The sequence below is a fragment of the Tarenaya hassleriana genome, unplaced genomic scaffold, assembly GCF_000463585.1.
Source record: "Tarenaya hassleriana unplaced genomic scaffold, ASM46358v1 Cleome9, whole genome shotgun sequence".
Taxonomy (NCBI): domain Eukaryota; kingdom Viridiplantae; phylum Streptophyta; class Magnoliopsida; order Brassicales; family Cleomaceae; genus Tarenaya; species Tarenaya hassleriana.
In genome coordinates this window covers 2293479-2308503 of record NW_010971389.1, presented here as the reverse complement: position 1 = coordinate 2308503, position 15025 = coordinate 2293479, and the positions used below count along the sequence as shown (strand labels likewise).

Below are 15025 nucleotides of genomic sequence, written 5' to 3'. Positions count from 1 at the left end.
TAGGGAAAGTGGAGTGGTTGGTGATATTTCATATTTGGCACTGTTATATGTGCCCAACAATAGGGAAGAGTTCTCTTATGAGTTATATATAGTAAGCACATGATACGTTGATTAAAAAAGACACATCCATTGATTCTATGGTTCAGGTACAAAGTCTTCTGATCGAATTCACAAGTTTTCAATTTCAATTCGCTTCGTTTAAAATAGGGTTTAGGGTTCATTACCAGAGTCTTTTAGTCTTCATCTGCATCTCCGAGTTCCTCATCCTCAGGTACACCACGGATGTACAAAACATTGTTGCACCTGCAGAGAGATCGGAACCCGAAATAGTTGAGATCACGAGCGAGCAGCCAGCTCCACTTCTCATGATTTTATTGGTCATGTATGTATATATATATATATATATCATTTGCAGAACAATAATCTGAGTTTGAAGTTATGGAACAAGGGGTGAATGAATTTCACAACCATTGAATCTAGGAAAATTATCTTTTTACCTGATCAAGATCTCCCCCAGGTTTCCAGTTAACTGGCCGTCAATGTACTCTTCAGCACTCCCCAGCTGCGAAAAGTACCGAGAACATGAGTTGCTACAATGATAATCCATAGCACATGTGTGTGTATATATATACATGCCCGAGTAATGATAACTTATGCATGGGTTAGAATGCATGTCTTTGCTCAAGCATTTTGTAGGAACTAGGGACAACATTACAACAATAGTGTTTTTTGCCGTATGAATGAACATAACACACAAACATTTGAACATAACGCGAAGACCAAGCTTCCTGAATCTAGGGTTATGTTAGTCTGTTTGTACAATGAATATGGAAGCTAACAAGGCACCTGCAAGTTCATGTAGGAGTCCACAGAGGCCAGAAAACCTGAGTCACCAACAATTCAGAAAAGAAAGTAGGACATAAGCTCCGGTTATTCAGCGGTGCCAATTTCAGGTAGAGAAAAAGACGGTACCTTTGTATTCCATTCCCCATTTAAGCTTGACGATTACCGTTTTGCCAGTCAGGTTGTTCAAGAATGGTTTCGGGTTTACGGGTATGGTCTGAAACATAGCAAAAATGGAGCATCAAACTTTCCGACATATCTGCTGTGACAGTGGTCGAAATGTAGAATTGGAATCCATACCGGCAAATCTAAATTGCGAAAAAGAGTTTAAGTTTTTCCTCTAGCTATCTCAAAACGGTTCCCGGTTTACCGGTATTGTCTGAAACATGCAAAATGGGGCATCAAACTTTCTGAGATATCTTCTGTTAAAATGGTCGAAATGAAGAATCTCTCAATCCACACAGACAAATCTAAATTCCGAAAAAGCGAACATTTTCCTCTAGTAATCTCAAAACGAACAGAGAACAGTGGTTCATTCTGGATTAAACTTAATAAAATTGCAAAGCTCAACATGTTTCCCAAGGAGCAGAAACTAGCAGCTACCTCACGAAATGCAAAGATGGGATCATACAGGAAGACGTGCCCGGCATTACAAAACATACAGAAACGGAAACATTTAAATTAATATAGTTCCAAATCGCTGATACTTCGAGATTTCTTCATAAATTAAGAAAACCCAACAAGAAACATACATGAAATCTCCGTAGAAAAGAGGATTGTATAGCTTAGAGATTCAGCTCCGACAGCTTTTCAAGCCCTAAACCACGTGAATCTACGACTTCCTAACCCTAAGTTGCGCAAAAAAAAAACGAATTTCATATTCCACCAAGAATCCGTAAAAATCAGCTCAAAGATCGAAGCTTACCGCCATTGATTAGCGAACGAAGAAGCGCTTCGACGATCGGAGAAGACAAACCTCGCCTTTGTTTGTTCCTCGATTTCGCTAGGGTTTTTCGTCCAAGGGTAATCTCTTCCATTTTTAAATTTAATTACACACACGAAAAGGCCCAAAAGTTCTGACAGGCCCAACAGTACAACCATCAAGGTTCATTTGTTATTATTGTTTGGCCCATTTTCAAATGGAACTATAAATTTTTTATTCTGTTAAATTGCAAATTCTTGATATATATATCAGAAGTGAAATTGATTTTGCTATTTTCTTTTACTAAATGATTGAAAATAAATTTTCAACTATATGTGCGAACAAGGTTGTTGCCTTTAGTAAATTTTAAATTTTAAATTTTAAATTCACCCCTCTCGAATAAAGGTCAAAAGAGACATAAGAGTACCAAAGCAAAGGAGGTGACGTGTGTCACAAGCAAAGCCCTCCTATTCTCAAATGTTTGCTTAGAGATCAACGCCCCATGTCCAAATAAAACCTTTTAGTATATAATCCATTGTAAAAAAAAAGGTTGAATAAAAAAAACAAAAATCTGTAGAGTTTAAATGTGGAAATAGTTTTTTTTTTTACTTAAAGTTGAATTAGTAGTGTGTTTTATCTTATTTTACTTGTGATTACGTATTTGTTATTTTGCTTCCGGTTTAATTAACAATTACATGTTCCGGTTTACGAGATTTCATTGGATATAATTAAAAATACAATAGCACCCATGTGAGCCAAATCAAATTTATTTGAATTTGACCCTTTTTTTTTATCTCATTTTGATTTGATTGTGAATTCAAAATAGAATTGAATGGAATACAAAATAAATAGAAATGAACTAAATTGAATCTCACTTAAAACCTGACAAATCGCGTTTACAAAATCATTATACATGTATATATATATGTCCCCAAAAAAAAGACCGTACGTATTCATACACATTGAGTACATACAAAGAAACATCGACCGGCGTTTGTGACAAAAAGGGGTCAAAAAAATGTTCAGACATGAACATAAAGAACACCCCATGATTCCGTACAGATGATTACAGATACAGACGACTACAGTACCTGTGATTTATTTTTCTCTCTATTTAATCAATGGCGATGATGAGGAAGCCGACGGAGACGTACATGAGGAAGACGGGGTAAAGGGCGAGGGCTTTCCGTCTAGGGTTAACGGCCGAGCTCATGAATGGGTAAGCCGCCCATGAGCTCCATGCCAACGTCACACTCACCACCACTATTTTGATTACGGCGTTGTCCTTAAGCATGCAGATCACTGCTCCAATGTCCAGAGGAAATAGACAGTAACCCAGAAGACTTAGGCTCTGGAAGAAGATTATATGCCCACCCTGTGCATTGGCACCGGCAATGGCATTAACAGCGTTATCCAATAAGAAGAAGAAGGAAGAAGAAGTGTTAAGCCTTACCAGGAGCAGCACATTTAGTGTAAGAATGACGGCCCCTGCTGCGAGTAGTGCAAATGCAACGGCAAATACCTCGGACTGAAAATAACATTGAAACATATTGAGAATTGAGATCAAAGACAAAATCACTAGCACATATGGACCAATGTAATTCTTTTGACTCAGGGAGACGGGGCGAAAAACCTAGAATAGTCGAAAAGTGTGTATGCTGGGAGAAGGAGAGGGTTCACGAGCAAAAAGAAAACAAACAAATCAAGTTCCATCGATAATCCATAAAAGAAGTCGAATAAATCTAACACAATATCAACACACACACAAGAAGGCAGAAGCCCGTTCGTGTTTTTTTGTATATAGACAATTGGAAATCGGCATACAGGGTATCGAAATGACCTTCACCTGCCCCTTTGATTTCTCTCTGGTATCTTCTAAAATCCCAATATCAACAATTTATCGGCTGGAAACTATGAAGGATCCACCTACATCATGCCATTCAATAAGCGATAATGATACTGATGCAAGCCCCAAAGTGCCCACTGTACCCCCAGCTGAATCTTGCATAATCAGTATCTGAACAAAAATCCCACAGTACCATTTCGAGTCCCTTGTGGGAAGAATTGCTCTAAGCTTAAGAACATATACAGCAAGCAATTCTACAGTCTGAATTGTAGTTTCTTCTATCATCTCTCCAATGCCGACCATATTAGAGGGTAAAGAGAACAATCTTATGGCAGAGAAATGAAATGCTATCTACATTACAATGATTACATTGCCTATCACAAGACCCTTGTTGCATCTATGGTGCCCATCTTGATGATTCAGACAATGATCAGAGCAGGGTTCAATGGAATTAGGTTAAGCTAAAGAGCCAACAAGCCTATATCTGAAAGCTAGAAATTGGATTCCGGAAACCGAGTTTACGCATCAACAGAAAATCTAATGTAGAAATCAGAATCTGAGAGCTGACCTTCTTGACGGAAGCAGACCACGAAAGAGTCAGCCCCAAGAACACGATGAAGAAAAACGGTCCCCATAGATCCCAATCCCTAAGCGCCTTCCCCGGATCTTCCCTGTACGGATTCGGAAACACCACAAGCTTCAGATTGCTAACAATCCGCGACAGATCTCGCTTCACAGTGTCCCAAACAGGTTCCGTCAGCGTGTTAGGCGGAGGTCCGAACCCGCTCGCTCCTATGTTCTTAGAGCCTTCGGAGTTACCCGCCGGGGGGAGAGGCGGAGGGAGAGGAACCGACGGGACCTTATGCGCGGAGGAGGACGACGGCGGAGGGAGGTTGGATTGGATGAACGGAGAGGAAGAAACGGGTATCGACGGACGGGTCGGGCTCGGCGGCCGGGCCGGAACCGGAACAACAGTGGCGGGACCCGATTGTACACTGTCGATGATCAGATTCTCGATCTCGTCGATGTCCGACTGAGATGAAGGATGAAGAGGTATTGTATCGCTGTGCGACATTTGTCCTTCCAATTCTTCCTCTTCTTCTTCCTCGAAAGGAAAAAACAAGATTTTCCCGGGAAACTAGGGCAAGATTTTCCCGGTTGGATCCGATGGAGGAATTCGAACAGATCTTGGAGAGGATGAGTAGGAAATCACTGTCACGAGAGATGAGAGGAAACGTGCGTAACGGTGCTTTCCCACCAAAAACGACGACGTACTACGTCGTTTGGGCAGAAAAACTCGGAAGCCCACTAAGAATCCCTGTGGTTATATACTATGGTTAATGATATTTTAATAGGGGTTGGGATTTGGTTATTGAATCTTTGGTTTTTCAAATTTCGAAGTTAAAATTATCATGTAATATTACAAGTTTTCATGCAAGATTTTATATTTATATAACAACAAACAGATAGATACACATTTACGATATTCTCGCAAGAAGTAATCAAAGTTTTTTTTCCATTTAGTTTTTGCTCAATCACATAGACACTCTTTATTGTGCAAAACATATTCTTGGAAAGAAAAAAAAAAAGAGAAACATTCGGACACAACCAAAACACACACACATATATATATATATATAACTGAATTTGATTTAATTCAGATGAATCATCAATAAAAATCTATTATAATTGGGCTCATGTCATTTTCATAACTACCATTTCTGCGATGGATAAGGATACTTTCAAATTTACTTGGCTTCAATTTTTTTATTTGGCTCTGCAGTCCTTTACGCCATTGATATATTATTATTATTATTATTATTATTATTATTATTGAATGCAATGAGTACTCTCCAACTCTAGTCCTCATTCTTCACCAATTGTAATGTATTATTATTTATTAAATACCATGATTTTGAATTATTTTATTCTTTATTTAGTTACACTTAATGTTTATTATTCATATGGTGGGGCATATATTAAACTAATAGCCACTAACTTTTTGAAAAATAAAAACTCATTAATTACTTGTAATAATGATTTGAGAAGATTGGGTTGTAAAAACACACACCATTGGTCATATACTCTATTTCTATTTTCTTACATGACTAAAGAATTACATAATTGGAAGATAAACATTAGAATATTTGTTAATCGAAACTAGATTCTGATTTTTAAAAAAATAACAAATTATGATATTCACTTTTTACTTTTATATTATATATATATATATATATATATATATAGAAGAAGATGTATACCAAAACGTGAGATGTTTAGTTATGAATTAGAGCGCATATACTATAAACAAATGAGATATGTATCTATATATGAAATGCTGAATTGTAAATCAGTTCATATATACTCTAAACCAAAACTCAACGTGGGTTAATAACAGATAGTTGATATATGGGTCATTATGATTAAAAGATCGTTATAACAAAAATCTAATTTAATGTCAAATCCATAATTCAATTAAATTTGATTTGGTTAATAAAATTTGATTCAATTTGTAGAAGCTTATCATAATAGCTTTGGAGCTCATGATAAAAAAGGAATGATACAAATATTATAAACTTGAAACAAATAAAATTCAAAATATTTAATTAAAAAATATGAAAAGTAAAGAAAAAATAAGAGTCCTGTAATCGTTTTAAACTTTTTAATTTTCAGAAAATATTACATCATCCATAAAGCCAGATCCAGATCTATATTTACAGCTTTTATTCTTTTGGATCTGACACTTACACGAAATTCTAACATGAGCATTTTGAGCTGTACCAAACCCACCGTCCATCTGTCTGTGGGTATTTATATATTTTTACTATGAAAACAGAAGGGGAAACTTCTCTCATACATACATACATACATACATACATACATACATACGTATTGTTTTGTTTGTTAATGTTTTGAAGATACACAGATAGGCTGCTTTATTCCTGACAAATTCACCATCTGCATGATAAATCTGGGAATTCCACGAACATGCTTTCGTGTGTCAGTCACTTTAATCATATATATATATATATATATATATATTTTCCATTCGTAGGCATAGTTGTTGGAGAAAATCCCAAACGACAAACATTTAATTAGATTTAGATTTTGTTCTATAACCAATTGGAAAACATATTTTTTTTAAAAAAAATCAAGCACAACAATATCAAATAGGAGATGTTTCGGGTTCATTTATTTTTGGATTGTATGTTTGAATTTTTAAAAAATTATTTAGTTTTTTTTATATCGAAATTCCATTCGGATTATGTTTGAAACTAAAATTATCAATGATTGTTGAAAGCCCATAAATGCATATACGATTAAGATTAAACAATGTTAGCTCATAGCGAATATTATTTTAAAAAAAAATTGTGTTTTGAAACATAAAGTTTGAATGATTTATTTATTTGTTTTAAATTCAATTAATCTAATTGATGAAATATTATACCTAATTACGTTTTAGATTATATTACACCTTCATGGGCAATTCTTAGATAAAATTTTAGTCATATAATCTTCGCTCTGGAGTCTGGACTAATGATCACATTGCTTAATCTTAATCGTTTATGTATTCACGGTCTTTGATAAAATTGGTATGATTAATCCTATAATAAAAACATAACTCAAAGTCCCATCAGTCCATTTATTTTATTCTATACAAGGTGATACAATAAAAATTACGATACATGAATCTCAAAAACACTGAAGAGCACAGAATCATACAATGTATCTGATTAAAAAAGCAGAACAAAAAGACAAACTTTCAAGGCTTTCTGTTCTTGTTCTTGTTCTTGATGTTGCACTCAACAGGCAATCCCTGAGGGAACCTCTTCTTGTCCTTGCAGTAGTTGTAAACCATGAAATTCCTCTGCGCCCATCTCATAATCTTCTGGCTCGTCGAGTCGAGCTGTTCCGAAAACCACTGGGCGGCAGAAGAAGAAGAAGAGGAAGACGAGCAAGAAGAAACCCCATTGGACCAGACACAAGCGTCTGAGCTGAAGTTCCTGAAAGAGGCGGTGAATGGAGCTTGTGACCAATCTGTCTTGACGAGTCCTCCCCTCGTCGCCCAATCATCTGCGTTCCATAGGCTGCAATACATTCTCATTGGTTGGCTCTTTGGATATGCCACTCCCATCTCTTCCAAGTTCTTGAACTCCCTTATCGGCCTCCCATCCACGTAGAACCTAGCAATTCAAACATGTTTCTTTAGATCGATACAATTGTTCCACTAATCCCTCTAACCCTAGGTACTGACCAGTTCTCTGTATACTTTATGATAGTTTTCGCTGAATATATATATACGTACACTATGTGACTTGGATTCCATAGGATGGAGTAAGTGTGAAAATCGGCTGTTGGGTCGAACCAGAGGTAGAACTGTTGTTCTCTGTCACCTTTGCCTTGAGTATATACATTAGTGTGCACTATGTATGGATCGCCACTGAGGTTGCCCAAGAACTCGAAATCAATCTCGTCCCATGTCGACCCTTCTGATTTCAACTGAACCAAATGCCAAAAAACAAAAAAAAAATCACATTATTATACGCATATGGACACACCATGATGACGATTCACATGAACATGACAAATACTTACGTAGAAGGTGGTGACTGTCCCGGCAGAGTTACCCGGCACGAGTTTGATCTGCATGTCGACCTTTCCGTACAAATACTCGGATTCGGATTGGAACCCAGAGCCTGAGGCTTGATCAAGAGAGAGAGTGACGAGAGTTCCATCGTTCGAGATCTTCCCTCTTCCATCACCCCATGTCACCTCGACGTCTTGGTTGAAATCTCCGGCATTTGCAACACCCAAAATGTTAAAAGAAACGAGAAAATACGGCGTAGTGACCATAAGAATAGAGAGGAGAACTCGTGGTTGTGAAGCCATTTCGGGTTTGGACTCTTTTTTGGTTGACTAAACTCAAGTGGGTTTTCTCTTTAAGTCTCGATCTTTTTAAGTGTTTGGTTCGAGTTCGACGTGTGATGTTTGGTGGGTAACATATATGTGTGTGTATATATATACAAGAGCTCTATTTCTTTTTTAGAAAAAAAAGGTTTTTTTTTTTAGGCAAAAGGTGGGATTGGTGAGGGTGAGATGAGAAGTGAACAGCTGGAGAGCAAAACCCAAAGTTTTTTTTTTTTGGTAAAAAACCCAAAGTTGCATTGGAAAAATAAAAACAACTAAATTAATGGTTTGCGGCTCAATTGCTAATCCTAATCACAGACAGCCCATTAAGCATTTCACCTTATAATATCCACCCACTTTATTTTCTCAATAATCATGGCCAGAAAACAAAGTTCTTATAACTTTTTTTTAACACATATATCTTATATATGTTTATCTTCGACTTTTAAGAGTTCATTATATAAAAAATACTCTTACTTTTCTATTCTTATTTAGGGTTATTGATTAAATGTGACAAAAAGATGTCGTGTTTTACAAAGTATGACAAAATAGTTATGACCTTTGCAAACTATACTTTTTTATAAATTTTTTACAAAACTACCCTTACTTTATTGTATAATTTCAATATTGTCATTTAGCGTCCAAAAAAATGTGCAATATAAAAAGCAGATTTTTTTGGAAACCGTATAATCCGGGAGAGCTGTTTTTCATCCGGGAGAACTGTTTTTCATCCAGGAGAGTTTGTCTTTTGTCTGGGAGAACTCTTTTTCATCCGAGAGAGTCTGTTTTTTATCCGGGAGAACTGTTTTTTGTCCGGGAGAGTCTGTTTTTTGTCCAGGAGAATTTTTTTTGTTCGGGAGAGTTTGTTTTTATCCGGGAGAATCTTTTTTTTGTCCGGGAGAACTGTTTTTTGTCCGGGAGGATTGTTTTTTGTCCGGAAAAATCTGTTTTTCGTTCGGAAAAGTTTGTTTTTTTGTCCGGAAGAACTGTTTTTTTCGAGGGAGTTGTTTTTCGTTCGGGAGTGTACGTTTTTTGTCCGAATAAAAAATAGTTCTCACATATAAAAAAAAAATTGTTTTTTTATATAAAAAACATTTTTTCTCCTATGAAAACAATTTTCTCAACAAAAAGTATTCTTCCAAACGAAAATAGATTTTTTCAGATAAAAAAATATTTTTTTCGGATAAAAAAAAGTCTTTTCCGAATGAAAAAATAATTTTTTCGGACGAGAAACAGTTCTTCTTGATAAAAAAAATTATTTTTTTCGTATACAAAAACAGTTAAACCAAATAAAAACAGATTCTCACAGATAAAAAATAATTATTCCGAATGAAAAAAACAGTTTTCTGAGATAACACAGTTTCTGAATAAAATATATTTTTTATGCTGTAATTTTTTTGAATAATGGCAACATCGAAATTATACAATAAATGAAGGGTATTTTTGTCAAAAAATTATAAAAAGGTATAGTTTGCAAAGGAAAAAAAAAAGGTATAGATTTCTAATGACGTGACGTTTTTGGATACTGGTGCAAATTTTCCCTTCTTATTTCAACACATACCCTTCTCCATATGTGACCATGTGACCCATGTGACCCAAAATATAGTATGATCACATGTTGATTTTATTGATTATAACGTTAAATTTATGGTGATTTCGGTAATTCATTATGTTCATATCTTGTATATCTTACTAATTATTTGATTAAAACATCTTAAATTTAACGTTATGAGTAATAGGGAAATGTTTTTCTATTATTGATAATACGAAGAATACATCATAATATATAGCAAAATATAATAGAATATTCTAGGCATAATATCTAGGGTAAATCATAATCATACCAATGATAATATTCTAATAATAATATCTTTCTATATGCCCCTCAAGATGAATCATCTATGATGAATTCAATCTTATTACATAAAAACTAAAACCTGAAACTCTGATCATATTAAACGAATCATCTTCCATTTGGTGGTGTAGTTCAAACTTGAGTCGGTATTGTTTGATAACGTTTGAAGAGCTTGAGAGTTGTATTCTCAGAGGCTGATATGGCACGAAAGTGCGACGCGTATGCGTGAATTGGGTTGCACGACAATGAAGTCGACAGTGCAAAAAATTACGGTGTATATAGCGGCTAGGCCGGAGAAAAAAAATGGGCGCAAAAGCGCGACACATAATGCGTGATAGTGTAGCAGCGGAGCAAGATAGAAAAAAAAAATAAGGGACGTAAATACGTGGATCGACGATCGGAGTTTTCCAATCGAAAGGGCTAAATGCCAATATGTAAAGATCTCACAACGATTAGGGTTGACATCGATAAACGAACGTCGTCTGAAAAAAAAAAGTAGCACATCAGCTAGAGTTGACAGTGATGAACACTGTCGTCGAAAAAAAAAATAAAATAAAAAAAGAACAAAGTGAATGGAAGACGATATTCAAGATGATAATACTATTGGATTTAGTATATATCATCATCTTCATCGTCGCTTTGGGATTCAACCACCATTGTTGATGAGAAAAAAATCTAAAACGAAAACCGAAGCTCTAATACCATAATAGGGAAATGTTTTTCTATTATTGATAATAAGAAGAATACATCATAATATATAGCAAAATACAACAGAATATTCTAGGTATAATATTTAGGGTAAATCATAATCATATCAATGATAATATTCTAATAATAATATCTTTCTATAAGAAACAATGAGATCAACATATGAACATATAGAGAAGGGTATGTGTTGAAATAGGAATAGCAAAATAAGGTTATTTTTTATAACGCCCCTTTTAAGAGTTCCATTAGAAATCATGAATATATGTACAATTCATATACATACATAATCATATTTAATTAAAATTAAAAATCTCTAATTATATTTTGATTAAGAAGAATATTACAAGCAGAAATAAGTAACCGAAAATAAAACAAACGCCTTATTTGTATTTAAAACAAAACCAAAAGCACCGACGAAAAGAATAGGGGAAATTTCATTCACATTTGTTCTGGTGGGTATCATATGATGATAATGTATGACCGTCATAGTCATGATGGCCGATGCATGCGTAGAACTTGTCACTGCCCATGGCTATGGCTTTCACTGCCTTCTGGTACATTCTACACATTACGTGTTCATCCAACTGCAAACACCGAAATGATGAACAACGACAACAAAAAAAAACGGTCACATGAATTCCCTTTCTCCATTCATTTCGGTTTTAGCTTAATTCTTTCGAAAATTTGTAATCTCTTTAAGTCATTAATAAATATAGATCTACCACTACCTCTATTGTTTTTTCATATTTTTTTATTTTCTATTTTTCTAGCCAAAATGTTTATTTGGTCTAATGTATAAACCATCTTAAACATCTATTTCATTAAAAAAAAAACAAAAAAAAATACGTAGAAAATCTCAATAAAAACATAGAGAAAATATAGAAAGTTTTCGAGAATTTCTATTTTTCTTGTGCATACATACATACATACATCAAATCGAAAAGAATAAAAAAAAATTATATAACTCAATCGGTTAAAAGAAAGAAGTAAAACTTGAGGAAGAGATTAACCGGAGGAGAAACGATAAAAAAAAAAAACTCCGATACCATTTCAAAATCAAACGAAAGACGTTTGGGAGAATGAAAAAGATCTAAAAAACAGATATAAAAGTTCAATAAAAAAATATATATGATGATCTTTTCAAAATTTTCTATTATTCACTAAAAACAGAGATTTAACAACGAAAGTTCCAACCTTTCTGCCATCTGGTCCAGGACGGCTTCTTTCCGGATCGTAAGCTCTGTATTCATGTATAACGTAGTTCGTCTTCTCGCCCTTTGGTGGATCTCCTCTATAGAGTACCAGTGATTTCTTGAATCCGATCAACGTCTCGCCGGAGAAGATCTCTCTCTCTTTCCCCGTCGCCTTCCAGTATCCACCGGGAACTGTACGTCTCGGCCTCTCCCCGTTCTTGTACTTCCGCTGTATCGTCGTAAAGAAGTACACTTCTTCGTCGAATTCCCGATATATCCGAAACATGACTGCGGAATCAAGAGATGGGTCAACCAGATCCAGACCCATGTACGGAGATACGCGTATATAAACGTAGAGCCAGGCATTGGGCTACGACCCTTTTTGTCACTTACGTACCTTCGATTCTTTCTGGACCATGTTCGTAAAGTTTGATGCGTAAAATTTGGTTTGGAGGTATTTTTTCGCCGCGTAACTTGGGAAGCAAGTAACTGAGAATGATCTCTTCGTCTGTCGGTCTGAACCGGACACCGGGGGGAAGGGTGGAGAAATCGCACCACCGTTGACTCCGGTTGTCTTCTCCGTCGTTCGCCGTTGACTGCATATATGGCGAGTTTGCCACTGAATCCTCCAATTCGTATTTATATATTGCGAGTTTTCTAGGGTTTTTTTTCCCTAGTATTTATAGGCAAGAGTTTTTATCTCTGTGTCATAATTATGAATACTACAAATCATATCAGAAGTCGAATATTTATAACTTTATCTTAAAATTGAAACTACTCTATCTTGATGTTTTTTTTTTTAATTTAAATTGAAAAGATTTTTACGGATTCATGTGAAGTTACCGACAAAAAGAGATAGATGTGGAAAGCGCGTATTTTATTCTTTTTGTTTCATTTTAAATTTTATCAATTCTATATCGTTGGAAGTTTGAAGAATACTTAGAATATAACTTCCTCTATAATTAGAAATAAATTAACCTTCCATGTGATTGTTCTTATATTTTTGTTATAATTTCAATATTACGATAATACCAAATCTTTCGACTATATCCATTAAGATTATTTTATTATCCAAATAAAGGGTTTCAGTTTGGATCCTAAACCTTGATGTTTCTAGCTTTTCAATATATATATATATATATGGAAACATAACTAGACACTGTTTTCTGGTTCTGCGCTATTGTCGGAACGATTCGATTATGAGGGAACAGAATCCCGAAGGACAAAACCCGTACCTACTCGACGGTGATGAAACCGCGTTCACCGTGCGTGTCCACGGCGGATGGACACATGCTTCTGTGTCGGAGAAATAGACGGAACCATGGCATGAAGAGGTAGTGCCGGCGGACACGAGGGAATTGGAGACATGGAAGAAAGCCGCGAACGGAAGCCTTCGTCTCTTCCGGCGGATGACGGCGGTCAGACGGAGATGAGATGGCTGCAACGGTCTAAGGACAGTCACAGAGGATGGATTCTCGCAAGAACGCTGCGGAGGAAGGAAGGGGAGAAACAAAATAAAAAAAAAGATTTATCTAAATACTCTTCTCCGTAAAAATATGTGTTGCATGACCTTTAATCATCGTGCCACCAAAATATGGGTGGACATTCGATTTTAATGTATTCATCTTCATTCGAATGCGAATATTTGTGAATCCGAAACCAATTAACTCAAATAATTTGTGACCAGATGTTTATTTTCATTTCAAAAAGTATATAATAAAAAGGAGGAATACAGAAAAATCTACTAAAAATTGTCTCGTAGTTGCCCTAAAATCTGGATTGCCCTAAAAAGATATCATACGTTGTATTGTCACACACACATATATGTATTAAATTGGTGAGAGTGAAAGCCTATAATAAATGATTACATGAGAAGCGAGAATCCACTTGATGTGAGTTGCAGCTCATGACGGGAGATGGCGCTTTTTTTAAATAATATATATATCACAATATAATTTATTGCAGATACGACAAATTTTTCATATGAAATGTCTATAACACTCTAACCAATACCAGATTTACAAAATAACGATATTTTCGCAAATAAAAAATATAATATTTCTAAGAAATATCCGACTCTCAACCAAAAAAGTTTGGGTTTTTATCCTTTAAATTCCATTTCTCCAAAATATCAAAATAACATCTTCTCATATAAATACTCAGATCCAAAAAAAAAATGTTCAAAGTTTTTTTTTTGCTGGGTTTTAAATACGAAAGAGAACACAATACAGACACAACTGTCTCTTTCTTAAGAGCAGCTTGGTCACACCAGTTTCATCTCTCCCACTTGCTCGCTCTGCTGTTTTCCAGAAGCCAAATCAGATCACGTGTTTCGTCTTCATCTTCATCCTCACTCGCTCACACCACTTATAAATACCCACAAAAACTCACCTTCTCAACCATTCATCTTCACTTCTCCTGAGCCCCCTCATCAATGGCGGCTCCTTCCTCTCCTTCTTTGACGATGATGATTCCCTTTGTCACGAGTTTCGTGTTTGTTCTAGGTTTGGTTCTGTCTCTGCTGGTAACTTCCACCGTGATTTCGCCATTACTTGAGACCATCACTACAAAAAAAATGGTCATTTTCAACGGATAAATCCGTTGGAAATTAACGTTTCCAACGGATTTCCAACGGATTTATCCGTTGGAATTTCGTCGTTAGAAATCGGTGTCCGTTGGAAAACCGTTAGAATTTTCAACGGAATTTCAACGAATTTTTCCGTTGGAATTTTCCAACGGATTTCCAACCG

The 15025-nt window shown here is 35.5% G+C and overlaps 5 protein-coding genes across 6 annotated transcripts in view; 1 reads left to right on the top strand and 4 right to left on the bottom strand.

Annotated features, from left to right (window-relative positions):
• Positions 1 to 111: 111 nt before the first annotated feature.
• Positions 112 to 1858, bottom strand: LOC104803938 (probable small nuclear ribonucleoprotein F). 2 transcript variants are annotated; one of them, XM_010528039.2, is made up of 6 exons: positions 1769 to 1786; positions 1144 to 1222; positions 973 to 1060; positions 847 to 884; positions 498 to 562; positions 112 to 303 (listed from the first exon to the last, which is right to left on the bottom strand). In XM_010528039.2, the coding sequence occupies exons 3-6, from the start codon at positions 983 to 985 to the stop codon at positions 234 to 236; spliced, it is 186 nt and encodes a 61-aa protein (XP_010526341.1). In that variant the 5' UTR covers positions 986 to 1060; positions 1144 to 1222; positions 1769 to 1786; the 3' UTR covers positions 112 to 233. The 2 variants fall into 2 exon arrangements, with proteins under 2 accessions (XP_010526341.1, XP_010526340.1); XM_010528038.2 differs by lacking the exon at positions 1144 to 1222 and having other exon boundaries at positions 1769 to 1858.
• A 778-nt stretch (positions 1859 to 2636) lies between these two features.
• Positions 2637 to 4895, bottom strand: LOC104803937 (protein YIPF6 homolog). The gene is made up of 3 exons (XM_010528037.2): positions 4180 to 4895; positions 3219 to 3293; positions 2637 to 3140 (listed from the first exon to the last, which is right to left on the bottom strand). Exons 1-3 carry the CDS (start codon positions 4684 to 4686, stop codon positions 2880 to 2882), a joined length of 843 nt encoding a protein of 280 aa, XP_010526339.1. The 5' UTR covers positions 4687 to 4895; the 3' UTR covers positions 2637 to 2879.
• A 2352-nt stretch (positions 4896 to 7247) lies between these two features.
• LOC104803936 (probable xyloglucan endotransglucosylase/hydrolase protein 21) lies at positions 7248 to 8585 on the bottom strand. The gene is made up of 3 exons (XM_010528036.1): positions 8208 to 8585; positions 7918 to 8111; positions 7248 to 7795 (listed from the first exon to the last, which is right to left on the bottom strand). Exons 1-3 carry the CDS (start codon positions 8499 to 8501, stop codon positions 7375 to 7377), a joined length of 909 nt encoding a protein of 302 aa, XP_010526338.1. The 5' UTR covers positions 8502 to 8585; the 3' UTR covers positions 7248 to 7374.
• A 2870-nt stretch (positions 8586 to 11455) lies between these two features.
• On the bottom strand, positions 11456 to 12925 carry LOC104803935 (NAC transcription factor 29-like). The gene is made up of 3 exons (XM_010528034.1): positions 12673 to 12925; positions 12277 to 12563; positions 11456 to 11666 (listed from the first exon to the last, which is right to left on the bottom strand). The coding sequence occupies exons 1-3, from the start codon at positions 12875 to 12877 to the stop codon at positions 11517 to 11519; spliced, it is 642 nt and encodes a 213-aa protein (XP_010526336.1). The 5' UTR covers positions 12878 to 12925; the 3' UTR covers positions 11456 to 11516.
• A 1673-nt stretch (positions 12926 to 14598) lies between these two features.
• LOC104804522 (xyloglucan endotransglucosylase/hydrolase protein 22-like) overlaps positions 14599 to 15025 on the top strand; it is a 2919-nt gene continuing 2492 nt past the window's right edge. The window contains exon 1 of the mRNA XM_019201326.1: positions 14599 to 14779. Within this exon, the coding sequence (XP_019056871.1) occupies positions 14710 to 14779 (70 nt within the window). The 5' untranslated portion in view covers positions 14599 to 14709. The remainder of the gene's footprint in view (positions 14780 to 15025) is intronic.